General features: G+C 39.2%; 1 protein-coding gene and 1 long non-coding RNA gene across 2 annotated transcripts; one reads left to right on the top strand and one right to left on the bottom strand.

The window, feature by feature from the left end:
• Positions 1-9,658: 9,658 nt before the first annotated feature.
• LOC134620358 (polyunsaturated fatty acid lipoxygenase ALOX15B-like) lies at positions 9,659-24,451 on the bottom strand. The gene is made up of 14 exons (XM_063466504.1): positions 24,287-24,451; positions 23,896-24,094; positions 23,653-23,734; positions 22,177-22,299; positions 21,985-22,088; positions 21,373-21,539; positions 21,067-21,210; positions 13,737-13,940; positions 13,446-13,532; positions 13,194-13,363; positions 11,674-11,795; positions 11,450-11,550; positions 9,946-10,116; positions 9,659-9,838 (listed from the first exon to the last, which is right to left on the bottom strand). Exons 1-14 carry the CDS (start codon positions 24,449-24,451, stop codon positions 9,659-9,661), a joined length of 2,019 nt encoding a protein of 672 aa, XP_063322574.1.
• LOC134620432 (uncharacterized) lies at positions 16,636-18,259 on the top strand. Its single transcript, XR_010092115.1, has 3 exons — positions 16,636-16,920; positions 17,089-17,151; positions 17,551-18,259. It is a non-coding gene; the product is annotated as an uncharacterized LOC134620432 (long non-coding RNA).
• Positions 24,452-26,299: the final 1,848 nt, after the last annotated feature.

The following is a 26,299-nucleotide window of genomic DNA, read 5'->3' on the forward strand; positions in this document are numbered from 1 at the left end:
CCTTTATGATACTTCACACAGATTACAACTTAACTTTTAAAATACCCAATTTACTTTTAAATAAAGCAATCATCTGTATTTTTTTAAAGAATGATACACATGATGATGCTCCTTTTTTATTTGTATTTATTTTATCTTTACAAGTACAGGTTTTATTGACATTTAAAGCTCTCTTCTCTACGAAAAACAACTTCAGCTCAGGGCTGCCAGCAGGTTATCTCTTATGAACTACTTGCTTCAGCTATCACAACATTTTCAGGCAAGGGCTTTGACTTGGTGGGTAGTGAAAAGTGACTGAGTACACGACTGGCTGAATACCCGGCATCTAAGAAATCTACCTAAAATGGCGAATCCAGAGTGGATTTTTTGTTGTTTTGTTTTGCAAAAACTAACAACAAACAAAGCAACTATTCCTGCAGTGCACTGTATTACACTGGTAATGATTCAACATGGCAACTGAACAGTAGATGAACCTTAGATGAAGAGGAATTAACTAAGAAACAGGTGAAACCCTGGGGAACCACACACAAGTGAAACAAAACAACAACCAAGGAAACTTTACAAAACGCCTGCACAATGATACGTACTTAATCTCTTGAAGAGACGGCTCTCTTCAAACCCAAAAGTTATAAAGATACTGTCATTCAATGTTCAAGTCAAAGATTAAAATGAACTTGTTTCACTTTCATTTCTTTATTTTCTTTTTTTTTCCCAGTGAGTGTATCATTTCTATCAATTCCCAATAACTGGCATCATCCCAGCTAGATGCATCTCAACTATATTCAGCTATTATATGTTGTTAGCTTGATTTCTCCCACATTCTAGGGTTACTTAGTGACTTTATGGAAAATAAGGAGTTAAATGTACATTACTGAAGCACAATCGCCACAGTGACTTGATCTCAAAAATGTAATGCTAGAATTGAGCTTTTTTTATGATAACTAGATAATAATCAGAGAACTTAGTAAAAACAACAGCTGCTGGCTAAGTTATACTCTACTTTTGTTCTGGATCTAGTAACAACAAAAGTAACAACAAAAGTAAAAGCTGCAAAGTGTATGGACTCAAGATAGTATACATGCATAAGGTTCAAGAAACACACACAGCAAAACTCTGTCCTGTGTTCTATAGGCTGGCGTGAATAGGCTAGTTGTTCAGTGAGGTATGTGTAGAATAGAGGTGCTGTCCCTAGCCACTGGTACGGATACGTGAATGACACCTAGGTCAAATTCAAAGCCCAAGAAGTAGAAACATTCACTACTCACATCAAGTCAGTGTATAGAAACATAAAGAAGGAGTGCGTGAAAACTGATTTGCCATACAACGGCTCTTTGGTACAAAGTTTACCACTCAACAGTTGACAGCTCCTCATTTGCTAAGTGCTGTCCCTTTTAAAGGGACAGTACCTAGCCACTGGTACAGATATGTGAATCACGCCTAGGTCAAAATCAAAGCCCAAGAAGTAGAAAACTTCACTACTCACATCAAGTCAGTGTATAGAAACAAAGTTTACAACGGAAGACACAAAAGATAATAGTTTGCCATTCCTGGACTGTGCCATACGCATTGAGGCGAATGGAAACCTCAACACTGGAGTTTACCGGAAGCCCACACACATGGACTAATACTTACTCTTGGACTATCACCGCCCGCTAGAGCACAAAATTGAAGTAATCTGGACTGGGCAGAAAATGTTCCCGCTAAGCCAAAAGGGAAAAAGAGGGAACACACACACATGTAAAGGAAGCTCTTAAAACATATGGTTATCCCAAGTGGGATTTCATAAAATTGGCAAAGATTCACAGTAAAGAAGCTCAGACACCAACTAAGGAGAACCAGAAGGACAAAATGAACAACATTGTCATCCCTTATGTAGCACGTTTATCAGAGAAACTCAGGAGAGTCTTCTCCAAGTACAACATCTCAGTGTACTTCAAATCCAGCCACACATTTAGACAAAAACTGGTTCGTCCCAAAGACATAACTGTTAAACACAAACTTAATAATGTAGTGTATGCTGTACAGTGTAGCGAGGAATGCCTAGACCTCTATTTGGAGAGACCAGACAGCCACTTCATAAATGCATGGCACAACACAGAAGAGCCACCTCCACGGGACAACACTTGGCTGTCCATCTGCATCTAAAGGGCAAAGGTCACTCTGTCCAAAATGTTAACATTTTGGGCGCAGAGAAGAAAGATGGTTTGAAAGAGGAGTGAAAGAAGCCATCTATGTCCACTGTGACCATCTTTGAACAGAGGCGGTGGCTTACAAAATCATTTGTCTGCCATGTATAAATCAGTTGAGACATCTTCCCACGTGTCTAAACGCCCACTCACCTCTTTGGTCATTTGGTCTCAGTAAGTCACATAATAGGGTGGGGCACGTTCATTTTTCGGTTCACCTGAAACCTTAGCTGACCCACACCTGTTTTTACACCTTGGCTTGTGTGATTAGGCAAAACAATCAATAGTGGGTCAACAAGCTTCTCAAGGGACACTCCCAATGGGGCTTACATATCTGGGACTCTCAACCATTTGTTCTTAGAAATGAAGAAGCTTCTGAGATAAGAGGTGAAATGTCTTCAAGAAACTTAAAGAAGTCCAGATGCTTTTCTTTCAAAGCTCTTAGATTATCGTGACCTGGATAATTGAGAACCTACACAGACATATCTTTCCCATAGATCCCAAACCAGATGTGGAAGTTATTTTGGAATCTGGTAGAGCTTCATTTTTCATTTAGCCTATTGTTTGCTGGGTTGTTACTTCTTCACACCTCTGTTTGAATTAAGAGCATGTCCTTCATTTGTTCTGTTGGGTTGCAGCTTAATGTTTTGCTGTATTCTTAGCAATACTAATTATCTATGTAATCTTATTCATAGATGATCTATGAGGAAGCTCACAGATCATAGACGAAGTGTAAATAAACAAATTCAGAGCAATAAATTCCACAGAAATGTAGCAAAACAAGTCATATATGCAAACGGATATTTAATTTTTTTGAATTGTTTCTCAGAAGGTTCAATGCACACTTTCAAAATAATTTAGTTTTCTGGCAATTATCTCATGGTTTAGGCTTTAATGGGTTAAGCTATGATAAGAACTAACATTCAGAACACTACAGGTAACAAGGAAAAGATACACAAGTAAAGATAACAGCAAACAAGTAACAAGTAAAGATGTCAAATTAAGTTATGAGGAAACTGTCCAGTGTTCACAAGGTTCTCACTTAAAAAGCTTAGTGTTCAAGCCACAGTTATTAGAATGAACTGGTTCACATTCATTTCATAGTTAGTTTGTTGTTTCTGTTTGCAGAAACTACTGATTCATACCACCACACAGCCTCCCACTCACTAATTAAGCCCTCTTGATTTACTGGTAGAATACACAGATACACATATACAGTGCATTTAAATACTTGAGACACTGTGTCATACAGCAGTGAAATAAAATCACCTCTAGATTAACTTTGCAGTTGCTGGTTTGTGAAGTGTGTGTAGACTGTCTTCTTGTCACCTTCTTTGGGGTGCTGTTGGAAATACAGGAGAAAACATGATTAGCTCAGAAACTTCTGAACTGAACTTCTTGCTTGAATGAACCAAGTCAAAAGACTTGGTGCTTCCTCAGCAATATCCTTCTTTCATTGTTGTTTAGTCACCTCATGTTTTTCTGTACGGATACAGTACAGATTGGATTCTAATGATTAATGGGCTGCTTTCAGTCCAACAACCAGTGATCGCCAATACATAAGCTAAAATCTGTGTGTCCACTTCTTCAAGATGGGTTTTGTTTTAAGCTGGTGAATCTTACCTACATGGGCCACATTTGTTTCGGTTATTGCTTCCAGTATAGAGATGGTGTGATCCTTTGGGTCGTATGTTTGAAGAAATGCAGATAACAAACAAACTCTTCCTGCAATGATGGGCAGTTCACCTCTTCACACTGGCAATAAGTCATGACACCTGGAATATAATTACACAAGGAACTAAGAAGAAGCAGGGGAAACCACTTAAAAGAGGAGAAATGAGGAAACGATAAATGATGAAACAAAAAGAAACAAGGAAACTTTGCAAAAGCACTCTGCCCCAAACTAGTAGCTGAGTTACATTCAAACAGGAAGTTCTCTTAAAAACAGAGAAGATATGAGGACACTGTCATTCATCTAGTGTTGTGAAAAGAACAATGTTGTAGTTTGTTTATTTTTTGCTTTTTAATGAACTGCTCATTTCTCTGTTAAGAGATCTCTCTACCGTCATCCACACAACTGATAAAATTAGCAGAAGTAGGAACTTTTAAGCTATAGATATATATATATATATATATAAAAGTTTGCTACTAAGGGTGATTTTTATACTTGTTCTTCAGAAAAAACAGAAGAAACTCTACTTGGACTTGAACCATTTGAAAAAAAAAAAAAGATGTTCCATGACTTTTCTCTATTACTGCACAACAAAAATACATTCTAAAGGCTTTAACCTCCTAGGACCTGGCATCTACATATGTGGAAATCACATTTTGGGTTGTCTAGACCAGGGGTCTAGACAACCCAAAATGCGGCTCCGGAGCCGCATGCGGCTCTTTAGTCCTTATACTGCGGCTCCACGTGGTTTGGAAAAAAATTATAAGTATTTAACTGAAGTGTATTATATTTGTGTTAGTTCTTTTTTTAACTTGTAGTCAAATTGGAAGATTATGTTCTTATTTTTCATCGCTCAAAATAAGTGTCATACTCACATAACTCGTACAGCCCCGGTCTGCAGGCGCTGTGCGCAGAGGTTCAGGAGCAGATGTCCCATTGTAAATATACCACGGCAGACCTGACGATGTTTGCATGAACATGCTTTTTTCTTTATTGACCACTTTTCACACATGGTTGGTGTACCCACACAGCCAGCTGTAGTTTTGCAGCTCACAGCCCGACACACACCAACACGACAGCACAGAGAGCACAGACTTTAAGCCGGCGAGGCGTGATTGCAGATGCCGCTCATGTCTCTGGGCTGGGGCCCTGGCCGGGCCTCGGGGGCTCGGGTCCTGGTTGGTGTGTTGCTGGGGTTGTGGGCGGGTGGGTATATGGGGGCCCAGTCCTGGCGCAGGGCGCCGCCGGTGCATCGAGCCACCTGGGGGACTCTTCAACTGGTGGGGGAGGTTGTCACATCTTGCAGGAGCTTTCCTCTCCTCAGGAATTCTCTCTGCAGGAGGGGGAGATATAGGAGAGGTGGAGGAAGATCTCAGCCTGGGCGTCTATTGTCTTGTGTAGTCTGGAAGATGAGTGGATGATGGGGTGGGTGCAGTTTTCTCTGTAGTGGGGTCGGGTGGGCTGTCCCGGGCTCTGTGGGGCCGGGCGGCGCTGCTGCACTGGGGCCTGGTCCGGATGGGCCTGGGCCCCCTTTCCCTGGCGGGTTGCAGAGCATGGGGGTGCCTACTGGGGTCAGCGGGGGAGCTGGCCCCAGGGAGGGGTCACTTGCCCCTCCCTTTCTTCCCTCCCCATCTCCAGCTGCCTCCCTCTTCCCGCTCCACCACAATCACCCACACATGCAGGGCCTTGGGGTAGGGGTGTGTCACCAGGGTGCAGAGGAGGCATCCCCCCCCTCTGTCCCCTTCTGGCTGCCTCTGCCTCAATTTTATCTCACAACTTAGACATTCACATTACTCACACTCTCATAACGCATACATATAGGATCTTGGGGGTGGGCTCACAACACGGACTCCAAATTACCATCAGGGTGTACACCGCACCCCTGGCGTCGTTGCCCACCTCTCAATTTTAAATACACGTAGACATTGAGGGCTATCAGGAGGGGCTATGCGCTTACCTGCTGCTCTCTGGCAGGTAGCTCCATGCCCTCCTGGGTTTTAATTGCACCTTAGAACACATATACATCAACACTACATATGAGCGGGTAGAGGGAGGTTTGGAGTCTTCTCACACCCCCGGTCTCTGCGGCCTGCTGGAGCGGGGGGGCTAGGAGGAGGAGTTGGCCGTCCGACTGGGGTCTGGTGTGTGGGGCCTCCCTGCTGCTGCGGAGTCGGGGCAGTCTGCTTCTCCCCACTGCAGGGAAAAGGGTAACACCACCTGGGTCTGGGTGCAGTTTCCCCCTCCAGGGGCAAGGGTACCTAGACCCGGTTCTTAGAGTACGCTTGGGGAGTGTGATTGTGTGTACAGCGTCTCTTTATGTCTGTCTCCACGTTGGTTGAGTGTGGAGTAATTGCCTATGAGAGCATGAGGGTGGGAATGGATGTTTGTATTTGAGTGTGCCTGTATGTCTGTGTCTATATGTCAGGTTGGGTATCAGACGCCACCTCTCTGGGGACATCTCAGGCCCTCCAAGGTTTGGAGGCCTATCTCCCCCCACCACTTCCCCTGCCGGTGGCAGACGCCCTCAGACATCGATGCGTTGGTGGTTCTTTGTGTCCGGGGGTGGGCGTCCGGGTACACACCGGCTCACTCCTTGGTGGCTGCTTATCGGGGCCTGGAACCTGGGGCTCGCTCGGGCCACTTCAGGGGTGGGGTGCCCTCGGCCTCTCGGCCTGGGGCTCGGTCACTCAGGCACAGCTGGCTGCCGGCGGAGCTCACGGGCACGTCACTGCAACCCCCCCTGGCTTCTGCTCCGCGGCTGCTGAGTGATCCCTCATCTGGGACTCTCCTCAGCTCTTTCTGGGATAGTGGCGCGACTGCCCCTCTGTTGGTCTTCCTTGGTCTCTTGTGTTCTGGGGGCCTCTGGATGTCTGGAGTTTTGATCTCCTCCATACCTGCTTCATGCCCTGGAGGATGGGACTGTGGCCCCCCACACCCTCTAGCAGATCATTACATTAAGGAACCTTTTAAATACAAGCGCGCTCATGGTCACAGGTGTACACACAGGTGATCACACACACAAACTACACCCTTTTTGGCTCCTACCTCAAAGCACACTGTGCGCTGTCGATCTTACGTGCTGCACAATAATGTTTAATATTAAGTATTTAGTGTTATATTCCCATATATCATTGTGATGTTGTTTATTCTATTACTCTCGTTTTCTTCTGCTTGTTTTCTTTTTTCTTTCTCAACAGGTGATCCAGGTGATCGATATATGTATTTTTTGTCTGCTTATTTTGTTGGTTTTTGTTTTTTGCCCTTTATCCCCGTCCCTCTTCTCCGCTGTTTTTTTGTTTTGTTTTGTTTTGTTTTTTCCCCCCTCTTTCTTTCTCCCTTTTCTTTTCCCCTGTCCCGTATCTAGCAAGTAAAAAAAATAAAATAAAATAAAATAAAATAAACAATAAAAGGTAAATCAAATGGACCATTACGGCAAGGCTGGGATGGTCCATTTGGTAAAGTAAATCCGTTGGGCATCTTTCTTCGCCTTTAGACAATAATTCTGATGGCAAAAGAACCAAACGGGACAGGTTTAAAAAAAAAAAAAAAAAAAAAAAAAAGATGCCGCTCATGTGCGTCCACCTCCCCTGCAGCGGCACTGCAGAGCACGCCATGCCGCACACATTAACAACGTAAAATAAATATTTATGCAGATATTTTGCAAAATATTTATTTTCCATTTTTTAGCAGCATAGTGCTTTTTTCCAAATATTTTTAAAATTCAGGTCAAGGCTCCACTACAAGCTGCGAAATCCCAAAGGTGATATAAGGATGACGCCTACAGTTTTCGTTTGCTATATGAATAATTTAAGTTCAGCTTCATTTAAAAGAGACCTTCACCTGGGTGTCTTTCCTTTTTGTTATATTTTTTAAGAGTTCAAAATGTGTTCATTACATAAATAAAATTTAATTTTCTCTGTAGCACTTCATGTATTTCATAAGCAACACACTTTTATGGTTTATACAAAGCATAAAGGTAAAAAACACAATAACAGTGTTATCTTCATTTTAGATGTCAAAAAGTATTTGCGGCTCCCAGTGTTTTCTTTTCCGTGGAAACTGGGTCCAAACAGCTCTTTGGGTGTTAAGGGTTGCTAACCCCTAGTCTAGACTAAATTTTGCTCGACAAGGGCCTGATGTCCACATACGAGGGCATTGTACTGCCACTGTTCTATCAAAATTTTAAATGAATATCCTCATATGTGGCTCTCATTTTTCTTAGAAACAAAAATCTGGTAAAAAAAAATAAAAAATCTAATCTGGTAATTCTTTGTTTTTACATTCATCAGGTTCCAATATGCCCAAATATCAGAGAGAAATTAAAAATGCATGCCATGGAAGAGTTCGGGTCTTAGGAGGTTAACCCTCTCAAGGCAGGCGTTGCAGATTTGCAACAGTTAAAACACTAACAACCTGATTACCCCACATACATATTTTATGAGTTTTTTTTACTCAGAAGTACCACTGCAGGACTTGGTTGTGCATTAGCAACTAAAACTTAATTTGAGCCTGAGAGGGTTAAGGAAAAAAAGAAACATAACTCAAATCGCTAAATATTAAAGCAAAACTAAAGGAAAACGCTGGGAAAACTCGAGAACTCACTTGACAAAAAAACTTTATGAAGAGATTGTATATGGATGCAGCTGTTCTTATCATAAGTTGTGAGCAGTAGGCTCTAGCTGTAGTATTTTATTTGGATGTTACTTAACAGGAATCTGTGAAGCAGATTGATAAGGCTATCTAGCTTAGCAGTCCATCTTGATGTACAAAAACAAACAAACAAAAAAGGAAATCTTGGTAAGAGCCATAATTCTGTGATTAAACAGAGATTTCATATGGATCACATGTCAAATGTGCCTCCGTACAACGTCTACATTGTCTATTGCTCAGACGGAGGAGAAACCACCACTTCTATAATAAAAGCTCCCGAAACTGTTAGAGAAATAAGAAAGGACCCACTCAGAGTTGAAATCACAGAAAAGGAAAACACAGTGCTTTAAGCTTTAAATTTAATGTTTAAATGTGATCACAATGTGGCAGATAGACAGTTATTTTCTCATCAGTACAATAAAATTATTAAGATGATTAAATGAAGGAACGTATTATAGACACTGCTGGCACAGAGTGTCTGTGTGTAGCTTTGCCAAAACAGAATACAGTAAATGTTTCATTTTCCTGTTTGAAAGAATTAAAATATTTGTTTGACTCATTTTTTTAAAGCATTCACAGTAGATGAACTCAGCAGTTAGTGAAAGCTGCTAACACTAAGCACACAACACAGTGTAAAAAGAAAAAAAAACAGATCAATTAATTTACTCAGACAAAAAAAGAAAAGAATATTCAAGAACCTCACCTATTTCCTTTCTCATTAAAAAAAACCCTGAGATTTAAAATGTATTTACATTGTAAAAGAAAAATTCAATCATTAGGATCAATTATAAATCAGACCACAAGCTTTTCCATGCGCCCCCTTTCTGAAGATGAAAGCAATGCTACAATAGTAATCAAGCAAAATAAAAAAGAAGATTAATTCATGTTTTGAGACAAATTTAAAAAAAAAAACACACACACACACACCAAAGCAGACCATATTCACTCAAAAACCTTCTCACTGTGGCAACTTCTGGGTCTATTCCCTTTCCTTGTACTCACTGATTAACTAAAAAAGTATATTAAAAATTATGACTAATAACAAAAGATAAATCATCAGAACTAGTTATGATTCAGACCAGATGCTTTCCTCTTTGCTTCTTTTTATTAATCTGAACCTGAAGAAGAAGGAGGAGCTGCATTCCAATATTCACAGGGACACACTGTTTTCGACCACATCTGGATCCAAGTATATATATGGCAGGTCCAAACTTGAGTTTCTGGCCTTGATGTCTGCACTCAGCTTTTCGAGCTCTTCCTGAAATTCCTTTATCTTCTGGAGAGGAAACTCCTCAGTGAAACGCATCTCTGGGTACTGGCCAATAAGGACCTAACAAGATTGGTATGACATCACTGACAAGTTTTTTTTTTTTTCACATTTTGAGATTGTTAATGTACAGTCTTGTATTTTTCAAGAGCTTTTTGCAACACACTTACACGGTCAGAGGACTGCTTGCTGAGTAGCCACATCACAGCCAAGCCATGCACTGTTGTGTTAACACTGGGGAAGGAGTCCAGCATTGTTTTCTCATTTGCTGTCCCCTTTTCTGTTGGCGGAGGAAGCTGCAAGGAGGTAGGACTGTTGGGCATCCAGGCACCGAAGTCGTACTGCATTGAAGAATTAATCGATAAGTCATTAATAATCTTTACAGGCTGACACCATTATTGTATCCAAGGAAAAAAAAGATCCTTCAGGTCAACAATCAATGCAGTTCTTAGTGTTTATGTTCCAAATTCCTTCTGTTTTCCCAGAAGCTAAAATAAAGCTTAAAATCAGGTATCCATGTACGAGGGTTTATGAGGTTTAGCTCAGTTAGACATTAGCAGAACGCTAGCTAGTTTCCATTGAAGGATGACGTACCATGTTCTTACTAAAGTATTTCTGCAAAACTAAAACATATAGCACTGCTAAAACTTTGATGTGACTGAAGATGAAAAGCTAAGTCAGAAAGCTGTAGTAAAGTTGGGCTAGTTGACATATAATGTATTACCTGGTGACTAGCAACAAAGCTATGGTTAGGCTAATATAAATACATTAGCACAGAAAAAATGAAGATGTAAAAGACTGACTGGGATGCATGTATGATAAGTTTCTTTTTTTGTAACGAATTATGTTCTGAGCTTTTGGCCAAGCAGAGGGGAGACTCACTAAGCAAATAAGATCAGTAACTATTCGAGGTCAAAGCAAATAGAAGAATCACTCGTCCCTGCTTCAAAGAGAGGAAGCAAGGCTGGAATTAACATCCTGACCACCTGTTCAAAGGTTTACAGCTGCCTTTATGAGCATGCTGAGCCTGATGGCGTGTTGACTGATGCTATCACTTATTACTAGAGTCTGATGGGAGAGCGTGCATGAAACACTTCAGAGATTAGGTGACATACGCTCAGGTGTTTTGTTGAGTATTTCGCTTCCCAAAGCTAGCTTACAGGTGACATTCTGATTTCACCGACTAAGGTGGAAACATATAATGATATTTGATGCAAAGTTATCAAAGCCTTTATTTCCTACAGCATTTGTTTTCTACAGCGACCAAAGACATGTCACACTAGATTTTTTGGAAAAGCAACCAGGGCAATGGGATTGCATGGCTGTTAACGAGGTATTATGATCACAGACAGCATAAACATGATTGCTTTTGGGTTTTTTTTTAGTGTCTTGATAACGCTCATTTTTTAGCACAGTTTGTCTGTTCATATCAAATCCATTCCTGCAGGAGAGACACAATTAGAACCAAGTGTATTCTAACTGTCTCCAAATTGCTTAACTGAAGGATGTGAGGGACGGGGTGACATGGAGGCAAATGAGACACAGTGGCCAGTCCTACAGGGATCAGCTACAAGAAGACGATGCATCCTGCACCTTTTTCTTGTACCTGAGAGAACATTACAGAATTTGATCAGAACACTAGATTGGTATTCTGGGTAAAGTAGAAGGCTTCACCTGTCCAGAGTTGACAGCTGAGTGCTGAGCAGAGCAAGTGAAAATCACCATGGTGACAAACTTGACCATCTCATCCACAGTGCTGAATTTCTGTGGAATTCCTGAAAATCATGAAGAATAAAATGAATCACATCAATACACAGAAAGTAACTTTAAGATGGAATACGTTAATATACAATTTACAGATTATCATCATGAAAATTTACACTTTATTAAAAGCTCACCAGTGCTTTCTAGTGAAAGGAATCCATATTGAAAAATGTCCTTAATCCAGGCCTGCAGTTCAGAGTCTTGCTCGACCTCACCATCAGTCTTGTAGTAGAAGCTGAGTGTGCCCTTCACAAATCTTTGACAACCAAAGACACAGTCAGTCAAACACATTAGATGTTTATTAATACAATATTTAAACACCTATAATGCATAACGTATTATTATCAAAAATATACATTAAACTTATTTCCACTTTATCAATCATTATGTTTCTTTTTTAAATAATGCGCTTTCTTCATTTCTTAACCATTGTGAGGTGTGGAGGGAGTAAGAGTCAGGAAAGATCAGAGATGTTGGGAGCCTGTGTCAAAAAGCGTAAAACAATAGTTACATGTATACATAAGGCACACAGGACTTTTTCACTTCATGTAAAATATTTGAGTGTGAAAAATATGCAAACAAGTAGAAATTAAAGAAGAAGGCAAATACTTTTCAAAACACTGTATATGTGTCTGTATGTACCCTGTCCTCTCCTCAACAGGTGGGACAATCTTTATAGTTTTGTATTCTAAGTTCATTCCATCATCCCTTTGTGAAAGCAATATTAAGAATTATAAATATAGTCCTCAACTCTTACAGACATATAGTTTAACAGACAATCTGACATTTTTGATGGCCGTCAGCATGAACCTTATGACAAGTATTGCAAAGTTTTAAGTAGAACTTTATTTTTACTTTTAAATATTTTGTAGCTGTTAATCTTATGTGAGAGAGCGAGAATATAAGAAGAATAAATGAAACACTATGAGGACACCAGTTTGAGCTTAAATGATATTAAAAGTTAGATCAACAGCCAAGTAAATCCAGTAGAGGACAAAGTGTATAAGAATTGAGATCGTAAATTACTGACCAAAGAAATCAATACATGTAATATGTAATATTTTTGGTGATCGTCGCTGGCCATACAATGTTATTCTACTTAAATATCAAACCCAAGGTTTACTGTTGGTTATATAAATATTTAGAATAACAACATATTTATCTGTGCCTTACATGAGCAAGGTGAAAAAGCACCACACACTCAAATAGTGTTAAATAATGTGACCTATTTTTAAATAATGTAGAATAGGTTACTTCCTTCCCATGCAGGGCACAAATGTCTTCTATTGGCTAAAGTACCATTCATCCACTAACTTGGACTGTGTTTATGTCACATTAGTCCCTTTATTAGTAACTACTGAGAGGTAAACAGTGGTATTAGAGGAGTGGGTAATAGGAGAGGCAGGAAGCCAGAACTGCAACATGAATGTGTGGATGTTTTTACTTTTGTCTTAGCTTTGAAATTCTTAAACTCTTATGACCGCCAACCTTCACTCATTAAAAAAACACAACAAAACCCACATTAAGAAGTCTGACTCGAAACAAAATCCAAGGCCTTACGAGGGTCTGGAGCATTATCTTGGATGGAACTTTAAAAACTGATGATGATAGTTTAATTTGTCATATGTGTTGTCAGACAAAGTGGCAGCGGAACCTGTGTATGATGTCCCAGAGCTTCAGTCCATCATCCCTGTAGTGGAAGTTTGGCACATCTTTCAGCCCACGCTCTGCGATATCATCGGGGATACAGAGGGAGCTGTAGGTCAGCGAGGACAGCGATTTCTTCAGGATTGTGAAAACACCCTCTCCACCAGAAGCTGTAAACTAGAACAGTCAAATCTCAGTGACAGACAAATACTTAAGATGATGAAAAAAAAGGTTTTTTGGTTGGTTGGTCTTTTCATACCTGAGTGAAAACTCCATTCTTAGATATTAGCAGTTTCCGAGCTAAGAAGTTGATGTTTAGAGTGTAGCGAGTGTGAGGTATGAGGAGCTAGTGGAACAAAAGAAAATGATTATTAAAAGCATTACTTTTTGCTTTCTTATTTGGTGTTTTACACTCATGTGTTTGTTGTGTTTGCTTTTTCACTGCTGTACAACAAAGAAGAAAATAAAAGACTTATATTAACATCAAAAGTCTTAAATCGTTCTAACAATTAGCTGTGTGTAAAATCTTATAAATATAAGCCTCAGTTACCTTGTACAGAGGGTGAACCATGGGCAAGTTACGGAACACTGACATTGCAAAAACCTCAGCCAGCAGGTGAGTGCGCAGCAGGTGAGCATTTAGTTCATAAAGGTTGAAGTTTGCACTTCTCACAAAGATCTTGGCCAACAACCAGTCGTATTCAGAATCAGTAGGAAGAAAGATCGGGTTGTCCTCTGCTGGTTTCTGCTTCAGCTGCAGTAGAAAAAACAACATGTTTTTTAAATTCACTGCCTTTGATCTGTTATCAATACTGACCAATAACCATCAAAGGTTTTTAAGTTAAATGTTGCTTATTTACAGTTCATTTTATGCCCAAATGTCACATATGAATGAATGTTTTGAGAATTTTTGTTTGAAAGTGGATATCTGCGAAACAAGAAGACTTGTCTGGAATGATGATTAAGTGTATCTTATTTCAGTGAAAATTTTCAAGGTTAAAAGGGGGTGTCACAAAAAGATATCTTTGTACTCACTGTTGTGTTCTGCTGATGCTTCTGACTATTCTATTATACTGTACTATTCTTGTGAAATACAGCAAGAGGAAAAATCGCACACTTCAAATCCTTTTTTTTCTCAAAAATCGTCAGTGCGCCTTATAATCCTGTGTGCCTTATGTATGAATTCTGGTTGTGTTTACTGACCTCGAACCAAATTTATGTGGTACAAAAATGTTTAAGTACAACTTTGGTAAGCTACAAAGCCGCACCACTTGATGGATTATCAGAGCATTACGGCTACTGTAGTCAGGAGCCTCGTGGAGTAATCTGGGTACAAAACTCCGTCCGCTTCAGGTCCCAAAGTCAAACGAACACTGCAGCATCACTGAGAGTTAAAAACTGTATAAATTCTTTCATCTTTAATAAAATGGTCAGCGTTGCTGCTTTACCAGGTGTAACAATCAAGTTTAACATCCAGGCATCCATGAAAACAGAATTTATTGCATTTAACGGAGTTAGAAGTTAGCAGGAAGTTAGCTCGCTGGTTTCCACTAGCAACCAGCGAGCTAACTAAGATATACCATGTTCTGACTGAGAGAGTTCTGAAAAAATTAAAGCTTACAGCTCTGCTATCACTTCCAACATAAATGAAGACAGAAAACTAAACGACAGTGACTTCTGTGGGGTTTCTGAAGTTGGACTAGCTGGTAATGATGTGCTACGTGATTGCTAGCTACACAGCTATGTTATCATAACATAAACACAGTGAAGCTGGAGGATGAATGCTAACTTTTTTCCACTCAATAAAAGTTAACGGGAGGGTTCCCGATGGTTAGGGACAAATGCAATCGCATGGCAGGATGCTGTAAACGGACCAAACTTCAGTCAGGAGAACAACTGACATAATCCATCTACAATACGAGGGTAGTCATTAATATACAGCAACAACATGGGAAGAGAGCAGCTGCGAGAGAATTCAACATTAATGAATCAATGGTACGGAAGTGGAGGAAGCAAGAAGAATGAGTTGAGTAAAGTTTGACTTATCTGTTTTGTTTCGCTTAATGTGCCTTATAATCTGGTGCGCCTTATGTATGAAAACAGACCCGTTCATCGACAGTGCGCCTTATAATCAGGTGGGCCTCATGGTCCCAAAAATATGGTGGGCTTAAAACTTTCCTTTTTGCTAAAGCATATAGTTAGGGCTGGATCAGGTGACCCTGAATCCTCCCTTAGTTATGCTGCAATAGATGTAGGCTTCTGGGGGATTCCCATTATTCACTGTGTATTTCTTTTTGTGTTGATACACCTCTCTGCATTTTATCATTAGTTATTTAGAATCTCTGGTTCTTTTCCACAGCCTTTGTTCTGTCTCCTTCCCGTCATCCTCAACCGGTCGGGGCAGATGGCAGGATCCTGGTTCTGTTGGAGGTTTCTTCCTAATAAAAGGTAATTTTTCTTTCTCTTCATCACCAAAGTGCTTACTCATACACTGTAAAATGTAATATTGTGTTTAATTAAAAATATTAAATAGGCTGAACTCAATTTTTATCAATTTGTTATTAGAACTCAATTTAAATAAGTTACCAGTACTTTTTATGCAAAAATGCTGATAAACTCGATTTATTTGAGTTGTCCTAACTTAGAAAAACTAAGTAAGCTGGAAGTTTTGCTTCTCAGGGCGGAAGGATGAAAGATGTGTTTTGAAAATGCCACGTGACTGCCGTTCTCCTCCCTCCCGGATCAGTCCGCATGTTCATGGCACCAGCATTTGTTATGGAATATATTGAGCAAACCTGGAGATATTATTGTTGTCATTGCTGTGGATCTTTACTGACTTGGTGAGTAAATGTTTACTCTTATTCAAACTGATTTTGTGGCTTCTCTTAGTTTAGCACCAGGTTTATAATCTTGCTAGCTAGTTAGTGTTAGCCTAGCGTTGCTGCTGCCGCTGTGCTCATGTTACTTAAAAATTAACACCATAGCCTTAAAAACCTTACATAAAACTACGTCGGTGAATTTTTTTGTTGATTGTTTGAAATAAATAAGTGAGATAAGAGCCCAGACAAAATTCTTTGGGAGGTGCAGCCGTTAGGGGTGGGGTGGGTGTGGGTGTGGGGGGTGGATAACGGAGCTCTCCGAAAACGTGGAAGCACTTTTGCAAATATGTGATATTTTGATAAATTAAGTAGATATTTGAGCATTATACAGCTACATTCTCGCCTGAAAATATCTTAAAATGTTATTTTGTGACCCAGAAAGGGTAGTCTGGTGAAAAAGAGGATCACATTTGTCGGCCACGGTTGTCGGAGCCTGTGCGCACTTGTAAGCGCGGCAATGGCGGAGGAGCACTGCTGAAAAACGTATTACTTTTTCTGGGTCACAAAATAAACTTTTAAGATATTTTCAGGCAAGAATGTAGCTGTGTGAATTTCAAATATCTGCTCGATTTATCAAGACATCACATATTTGCAAAAATGCTCCGACGTTTTCGGAGACGTCTATTTTTTCATGCTTTGTGGCAGCTTTAGAACATCTGTGGCATCTATTAATGTCAAATCTAGCCTTTATTTAACAACATAAGCGAACTCTATGTTACAATGATTGCACAGCCATTAAGGATCAAATCAGTTTCTGAAATATGTTCTGTTTTTTCTCCCTCTGCTTGCTTCTTACTGTCTTTGAGGCTCGGGACCAGCACTCCTGTTGTTGGACAGAAAGACATCAACTCAGTGGTAAGTATTTTGGTTTTCCAATATATTAGCAACTGTCAGTGACATTTATATTAATCAGGCTGAACTTTAATCATACTTTAGATCAGCCTGTCTTACTTATTGTTTTATTTGTGCTTTGGTTTGGGGAAGTTGTTTCTTTACTGATCTTTACCTGTCTTCTGTTATTAGACTTGAGATATGACTGCACTGTGCTGTTGCTGTGACTCCAGTTAATTCTACAAGACATGCTGTGTAAGTAAACAAACAACAACAGTTTGGTCTGCATTTCTTGAAAGATCACATCCCCCAAACTTAGTTTAGAGAGTCTACACTGTATATAGTGAAGTCTGCAAGTTTTCTAACAGCAAAATTTGTTTTGTGCCCAAAATCATTTTGCACATCATTAGAATGAAAGTTATTGCCCATGTTTGCATAGCCCTTTTTAAAATTATTCTTTCATGACAATATTGTGTGTTGCGTGGTGGTCACGGCTATCCAGACTGACAATTTGGGACATTGAATGTCACCTCTCCGGCGGGGAGGGAGCCTGAGATTGTCTAAATTGGAGTCTGTTTTATACCAAATGCAGAAAAAATGTTTTAAGAAAGCAATTAAGTTCATGTTCCAAAAAATATGATTGTTTGCTTGCAGGACACCAGGAGAGATGAGTCCCCCGTCACAGATGGTGTGGTCAGTGAAGATGGTCGCCTGCAGGTTCAAGCTCATTGCATCTCCAACCCACATCCACTGCGACTGTACTTAAGGGAAGTTAAAGACTTTCTTCTGCACTTACATTTGGATCACCTTGATCCATGACAGTCATTCAGGCAGTAATGCCTGGACTGGAAACAAGCCATCCTTAAAATATTACAACATTCCAGCTCCTGTGTTGGAATGAAAAACGAATGTGTTGTTTAAATTAGAGACTGCACTTGTGACAGAACAATAAATATTTTATGTTGATTATATAAATAATGTAAGTACAAAACAAACTTGTGGTAGGCCTAAACTTATTTTCAGAATAATTACATCTAAGACTTTGTTTCGTTGTAAGATTATAACAGTGATGGCAATATCATTTTTATTCAGCAGAACAGTGTCCAGTATGTTGGCTGTTGTACTTTGTTGTGTTTGAAAATAAAAGTTGTGCTCATTTTAACATCATTACAAAAGTGTTGTTAATTATTTTTAATGATATTCATGGTACCACAAATTGTTTTTTCATTTAGTTGAACTTGAAATGTTTGTCAGTAGGTAAAAAATTAGTATTGTCAGAAAGTCAGAAATATCAAGTTATTCTTAATACTGCAGACTTGCAATGTATAAGTTGTCCTAACAGTCATCCTAAGTAAGCTTTACTTAGTTTTTTTGAGGCAACGAGTTTCCATAATTTTTTTGAGTTCTGGGAACTAACACGGCTGTGTACATTTTGAGTAGGGTGTACTCAAAATGAGTAAGTTGCCCAAACTTGGTCATCTTACGTAAACTTGATCCAATTTTTTTGAGTTCTGGGAACAAATGAGCTTGTACAGAATACTCAAAATAAATACGTTGTCCTAACTTAGTCATTTTTAGCTAAGCTTTACTCAATTTTTTTGAGGCAACGAGTTTCCATAATTTTTTTGAGTTCTGGGAACTAATTAGATTTTACAGTGTAGATGGTCATCTGATTGTTGGTGTTTTCTCTGTCTTGTAGTGTCTTTACCTTACAATATAAAGCACCTTAACGCAACTGTTGATGTGATTTGGCACTGTATAAATAAAACTGATTGAAACTGATGAAATTGAATTATCAGCTCCTGGGTGCTACTTGTTCTCTTAAGCTGGACATACACTGTGCGATTTTTTCAGTCGCGCGATTCAGCTCTTGCTCAAACTGTACGATTGACTCGCAGGGGTTAGAAGTTCATAGGTCACGATGCAGGGTCTCACACTATACGGCCCGATGCTCTGATGCGACCTGAGTGCTCACACTGTGCGTCCATAAAAATGAAGGTTATAACAGAAATTCTGTCGCTCGCTCTGCCTCTCTGTCTCTCACTCACACAGACACGCACACCACCACCATCAACTTTGCTAAATTGCTAATGAAAAACATTGATCAGGCAGCTGTGATTGAGCAGCAATGTAAATCCAACTATTTTCACGGTTGTTGTGGTCGTGATAATTTTGTGAGGCCACAACGAAAAGGCTCGGATGAGCTTTCCAAAGTTCTACAAGTGCCTCCATCGCTTGTTTGCACGTGCGCAGTGTGAGCGACTGCGGTGACACCCTCACGATGGTCGTGAGGATTTCAAAGAGGTTTGAAATCCTCCCGACCAAGCGATTGACGATCGGGAGCTGGTCGTGAGGTGTTAATTGCTTCTCGTTACCCCGCCTATACTACACGATGCACGACGCACGATGAAGGCCAAAATCGGGCCGATCACCAAATCGGTCGCACGACTCAAAAATGGGCTCAAAATGGGCCAAAAATCGCACAGTGTAAGCCCAGCATTAATTTCTATGGAAGCAGTAAGGATCTACTTAGTTTTTCAAACAATCGCATAGAGTTGTTTGAAAACTCTCTTTATCACAGCTGTATATGTGGGGAAACTAAATGCAAAAGCAATGCTGCATTAGAAGTAGATCAATAAGTTAAATCAACCCAAGAAGGATTATTCGAAGATCCAATTCAAAGAAGAGAATCTGAGCACCCTAATAGCTATCATTTGAAGCCAAGGGTTGGATAGACAATGGGAGATTTTTTTTATTATCATCCCTAAAGTTTACAAATTTACATTCAGATTTGGATTAAGAGAGAAAAAAAAGTACCGGTAAGCAATGTTCCCTCTAATTTTTAATGTTAACCGTTTCTTCCCGCAGTAAATATAAACAACGATAGTATTCAGGAAGAAAACCAAACATTGCATATATTTTTATCATAACTCTGGTTTTACGTGGCCTATCAACACAATTTAAAAACTGGTATAAAGTCCACACTTTTTCCGTCAATTATTCCATCTGTCCTGCTCACATCTCCAATGGTTGTACACGTTGTCATTAACATGGCTTTACTCCTCATCAGCCACGCCGCTTTGCTAGCTAAAACACCGGTGTCGGCACATAAGGACGCTGTCATAGCCTGTCAACAACCTTGATTAGCTGCGTATATACGAATATGAATCGCATTATTGGCTGGACTATGGGATAAGGTGGCATTGTTGTAATCCCATACTGGAGCAGCCAGTCACTTACTGACTAACACTGCAAAACAGAATTGTTAACATATTTACTTTCATTTCAATTCAGATTAGATTTTTTTTTGTGCACATCGCAGATTTTTTGTGCACAGAGACCGTGCCAGCAGTGCGCAATTGCGCACGCGCGCAGCTTAGAGGGAACATTGCCGGTAAGTAGAAAGAAAACAGTTCCAAATTTGAACAATCCATGAAAAAATTATAAAACCAAGGGCAAAGGTATTATGATTTTGGGAATTCATGATATGAAATTATTATCCCAGTCGGATCACACTTTCCAAATTTGCAAGTCCACTAAGGTCTGCTTGGGTCCAACTAAAAATTTTGTCATGAAACAGTGAGTGCAAAGGTCTCAGCAGATGTCAATGTGCCTACCTGTTTTTTGCAAATGTTTGAACTGCCCTAGAAAGAATTTACATTACAATGCACCAATTACAGATGTACCCGAGGTAGCGGACTTGTAAGTATAAAAGTAGTGACTATTCATCCATCAGGTCTCCAACTGTCCTTACCCGTGTTCAAAACAGCGCATAATCAAGGCTCTGAAGAGTTCATTCGGAAGAAGAAAAACATTTTGCAAACCGTTTCATGAACTGAATTAATAATCTGGTAGTTTAAAGTTTATTTTGTACATCTTTCCACTAAATGGTGATCCCCCCTCAGGATTATTGGCATGATTATTGCAAAGCAAACACCTCATTATATGTTGCTTAACAGATGTGATCATTTATCAGTTACTGTTCTCTGAAGCGTGTTTTATCATGATATATAACTCAAACACACACAAACAAACAATTCATTTCAGTGGGTGGAATCTTTGATGCTCAAGTGGACAAATTAACTGTCTGAATGGTAGAAGCAGAAAAATTATTCTGACAGTTTTTATCACTAACCTGCTGATGAGGTCACATTTTTCACTCAAACTTACCTGAATAGCAATCGGCATCAGCTTATCATCATTAGTTTTCTGGAGCAGAACAAGTGGAGCCATCAAGAACTGTTGCTTCCCATTGATGGTGTTTGCCTGCACTCCATCCAAAAGCTTGTAGTCACACATGAAGATGTTGCCCTTCTGTTTGAAGTTTCATAAAGATAGAGAAATGCCTGTTTTTTTGTCCCTTTGCATGCAGTCTTGATATTACATTTGCAAAGTGAATGAATCAGTGGAATCATTCACTAAACATTCAGATTAGATGTTTCAGTCAACTTTATTTGATAGGAATTAAACAATCACCTTCATTTCCTCTGCCAAATTATGTTGACCATTGGAAAAGATCATTTCATCAGTGACAGCAAAGTTGTCTGGCAGTGCTGTACAGCGTCGGATCAATATGGGGTTGGCGCCATTTAGAAACTGGTAGCCAAAGAAAGCGTCCTCCTTCCAATGTTTCTGAACATAATCTGGAAATAAAACATCATTTTACTTCATCGTAAAATAAAACCGACTTCCAGTTTTTACAGGCGTATTCTAAAAATAAAACAAAGTCTTTCTTACAATAACTTTGAACAAAGTCTGGAAAAAGAACATTTTTGTATTTCACTGCGTTCAAAACATTGGGCTTTTTCCTTCTCAGCTCGTATTGCCCTCATTTTAGAAACAGGAAAATAAAACTGACTTAAACTTTAAATTCTACAAATTGTGATATTATTCTTCTTCTTCTTGTTATTATTATTATTATTACTAATTGAAATAATTGAACGATTTCAGAAAGGGATTTCCAACTTGGCTGGCTACCAAGTGTCCCTGACTAGATAATTATTGATAATTATATAAGTTGCAGTTTAATATATTCCATTACGCATACACTATAAAGTGTGGTATGATCTTACAACAATAGTTCATTACCTGACGTGACTGACTGATGCACGTGTGACAGGCGGCTAATATCCTCTATGCAAGTAAAATTTTTCTTACACTCTGCTATTTGTATCAGTTCCAGCTCTATCAATCTGAAAAAGGAAAGTACAGTAACATTTTCAGATTTTTTAAATAATTTAAATAGGCGTGTAAATAAATAGATACATTTATATGACTCACCCTGTGGTTGCAGTGTAGGTTATCTCTGCATACTTAGTGAAAGAGAAGCGGATGTCATAGGGCAGAGATTTAAGACCATCTGCCTTCAGGCAGTGGGGAATTCCTTCTTCATACACATCCCAGCTGAGAAGAAATGGAGAAAGAAATGGATGAGAGGAGGGGTAAGGATGGTCCTCATTCGGGGAAGTTTGTTTGCACAAGTCTCTGCATAAATCATGTGTATGATTATTTCATGCTCAAATCTGATTCATCAATAACTTCTTACATGAATTTTTTCATACTCATTGAACAACAGTTATTTACAGCTAAACCCAGACAAAACTGAAACTTTGATTGTTGCACTGGACACTGCGATGTCTGACATTAAACAGGTTATGTTCCTCACTGAAGTGTAGCCTCAGAAATTTAGGTGTTATTTTTGATTAATCTGTCTTTTTTGAGCAAAACTTAATTCAAATAGTAACAACCTGTTTTTTTTTCACTTGAGAAACATTTCAAAACTTAGATCAATGGTGTAACAAGTGAACTTGAGATGTTTCTACAAGACTCAACAACTACAACAGTCTGTTTAATTGTCTAAACGAGTCTGTCTCCAGGTTATTCAAAGCTCTGCAGCATGACTACTGACTCACTGAAACAAAGGAGCTCGTTTAACTCCTGTTTTAAAGTCACTACGCTGGCTACCAATCAGATCTACGCTCCATTTAAAAATTTTACCTTTAACCTTTAGAGCACTACATGGACAGGACCATCCTCATATTGATGATTTGAGATACATACACACACACACACACACACACACACATGCACACACACACGCACATATGTTGCACAATATGGTATGGCAGTATGCACTATAAAGATATTAATGCTAAATTAAATATGAGGTGTCTTCATCCTCTGCTGTGCAACCGTTAAACTATGTCATACTCAGATTTAACAGGTACTGGTCAATAGGCTGAAATCAGCTGTTGTGTTTGGTTAGAGCTCAGTTATGATCACTTTTACCTTCAAGAAAAGAAGAAAAACATTCAGTTGTTCATTTTATTATTTATTTTGATACTTCTCATGGGCAGTCAGGATAGGCCCCCTGTTGAAGTGGGCAGGGCCTGGCTCCTAAGGCTCATCCACACCCACAGTAGGTATGACACTTCACAAGGCATCTCTGTTATCAGCAGGAGAGGTAGCCAGAGAAAAAGTAACTCATGGCTGGATTTGTTCCCAACCCCAAACAATCCATCAACAAATCAAATGTACCTCTGACATTCACTATAGTTGTACCCTATTGGCCAAACATTGTCAATTAATAATTTAATATCCTACTCAAAAAAGTAGCATTGCATACATTTAATACATTTTAGCAAACCCTGGTTTATATCGTATGTCATGAATATAAATCAGAGCAGAGGTGGACGTGTATTTCAGGCCCTTTAGTTTTAGAATCCTAATGTCAAAACACAAGCTCTGATTACTTACCAATAAACTTCTTGTTGCTTTTTAATCTCCTCCTCCCGACTGTACCCGTCAACAGAACATTTGTCTTCAAAGACTGTGAGAGCTTAAAATCAAATAAAACAGTGGATTTTAAATTATTGTAAAACACAGTGTAATTTGAAATCTGTCAATCCAGTTATTTACAGCTGTTTTCTTTCTTTATTTTATACCTTCTGCTGTCAGTGAAATGCATACAGGATGTCAGACTAGAGCATTTCCACAAACCTGTGCCCTCTCTGAAGTAGTACACCTCATTGTCAGTGATCCAATGGTAGACGGGAAAGTGGTAGGTGTGTCCCTCAGGGGATTTCACTTCTACCTTGGCAGGATGCCAAGAGTCTTCAAAAAACCTGTTCTGTTTCTGTAACTCTACCAGCACCAGCTTTCCAAGGGATTTTGGGCAGGATATACTTAAGTGTGACTCCTGCAGTAATGACAGAAAAACCTCAGCATTAAGTGTTTATGATAAGAACTTAGTTGTTACCTTACAACAATTAGAGTACAGTTACTATGAAGATGGAAAAAATGAAAGTGTATGTTTCAGTTTCACAGTATTTAATCAATAATTTAATCTCATTTAGCCAAAGTTGAGGATGCATGAGACACAATTAAAAACGCATGTGGATTTCAGACTTACTGTTTCTTTGAGAGATGGTATCCACTTCCTTGGGATTTGCATTCGTGGGCTCTCGTCTGAGCCAACCAGTTTAATGTAGACATCGTCAAACGTAGAGGCCAAGTCCAGTTTGCCAGTGAACACGGTCACTTCATACTCAACCATTTTCACTCTTGAACATAGATAAAATGTAATAACCAATTACCTTTATAATACTGTCATATCACAATGAAAAGGCTGATGGAAAATATAGAATAAATTAAAAAATATAAATATATTTATATATATTTTATATATAAATCTGAAATCGATTTAAATGTCTGTTTTTCTATGATCGTGAGCTGTAGTCTAGTTGTAACAGTAGATGTTCTATCTTATCCAAGCATTCTATCTTACCTCTGCTAATGAGACCAAGAAGTTCCCCTGAGGAATTACTCTGCCGATGTAACAAGTGAGCACAGATGTTTGGTCTTTATACAGAGTTTATGGGAGTGTCCTATGAGACGCAATCGTTAACTCTGGTGGAAAAATTAAAATCAATATTCTTTGCATTTCTGGACTTTTTTTTCCTTCAAGGTTCATCATATTAATGATGATTCTTTTTAGTGACAACGGCATAAATAGCTGAAAACTTGATGTCACTGACTCTGTACACAACAAACCTTGTGATTCCAGGGGTCATTTTGAGGATTTGCAGGAGCTACCCCGCCATGTACATCATGAGGTTCTACTCCAGAACTTGGCTCATTGTAAATCTTCTTCTCATTTTTGCATGCTGCAAATTGTAAATGTGCACTCTGGAAGTTAAATGGCCACTCAAATGAGCAAATTCACCTCACATGTCTGGACATGCCCGTCTTTGTTTGTTCTGTTTTTGTGCAGGTATACTGGAGAACTACGCAAAATGAGAATCCCCTGAAACTCACATGATTAGGAGAGAAGCTGGCTGTCAGTGTGTCAGCTGACAGTGGAGTTATGATTTAAGTTTTGGCTCTAATTATTGATTTACAATCGTACTATTATAACTGGGTCAAAACCGACCCTAACAACACAAAGGTCATAATTTCAACCAGGCCATTTTATAATTTAGTGAAAATATTTTTTGGTTTTATTTTGTTGAAATAGAGGTTCCTGACAAAGTCAAAAAGCCTTGATGCAATAAACAAATTTATGTGATTCTTTTATGCATTTAAAATTTAAAACGGGTCAGTGCCGACCGTAACACAAGAGGAAGGGTAAATGCAGTACAATGTAAAACTGTAGCTCTTTCTCTGTCCACTAGGTGGAGATCTGGGCTCAATTCCATCACTCACTATGTTAAAAACAGGTGGTGATCAGCCTGATTCTCTGAGAAAAAATGCTGCAATTTACTTTGGTGAGAGACAGGCTTGTTTGAGTGTTTTTCAGAAACAGTTTTGATGTTAAACCTTATTTGGAGTGTACAAAGAAAAAGGGGGATAAGCAGTGAGTGGGAGGAAATGCCTCTTTGTTGTCATCAGGGGAGAAAGATGCTGAAACAGAAGGGCCAGAGCAGCTGAAGTCCCTGTTGTTGGTTCTCAAAGACAAACCACAGGTACAGTGGGCTCACCACATCTAGACAAATGGAAAATGGCAAAAGAGGTTACTTCAGAGAGGAGAAAGCTGTTTTAGCCTATGTGATGTCTGTTGGAGCGATGACAAGTAGCAGATAGCTGTAATATTTTAAACTATCAGTCATGCAAAGTTACTCTAGTAGAGTTCAAGAACAAAAATATGAAGGTGAAAGTGTGAAGTAATGCAAAACATGAAGCCAGTGACTGTTGGGGTGGTAAAACTATACTAAATTATACTTCAACAACATTCAGATTGAGGTTCAGCAAAAATGATAGAATAAGGTGCCAGGTGATAGATGGAGGTTGTGGTGCACATTTTTTTTTTTGTATTACTATGACTACTGCACAACTGAAAAGCAGTGGACTTCTTTTTGCACGAATTGGCCATCAGAAGCGTGGATCCATGTGGATTATTAGGACA

Source organism: Pelmatolapia mariae, linkage group LG23 (assembly GCF_036321145.2).
Source record: "Pelmatolapia mariae isolate MD_Pm_ZW linkage group LG23, Pm_UMD_F_2, whole genome shotgun sequence".
NCBI lineage: Eukaryota > Metazoa > Chordata > Actinopteri > Cichliformes > Cichlidae > Pelmatolapia > Pelmatolapia mariae.

What these genes read in the sequence shown, in the direction of transcription:
- LOC134620358 (XM_063466504.1), bottom strand. Translation starts at nt 24,451, where the DNA reads ATGGTTGAGTATGAAGTGACCGTGTTCACTGGCAAACTGGACTTGGCC. An exon ending in TGGTTCACCCTCTGTACAAG is followed by an intron (nt 13,533 to 13,736) that starts GTAACTGAGGCT and finishes TTGTTCCACTAG; the next exon opens with CTCCTCATACCTCACACTCG. An exon ending in AGAATGGAGTTTTCACTCAG is followed by an intron (nt 13,364 to 13,445) that starts GTATGAAAAGAC and finishes TGACTGTTCTAG; the next exon opens with TTTACAGCTTCTGGTGGAGA.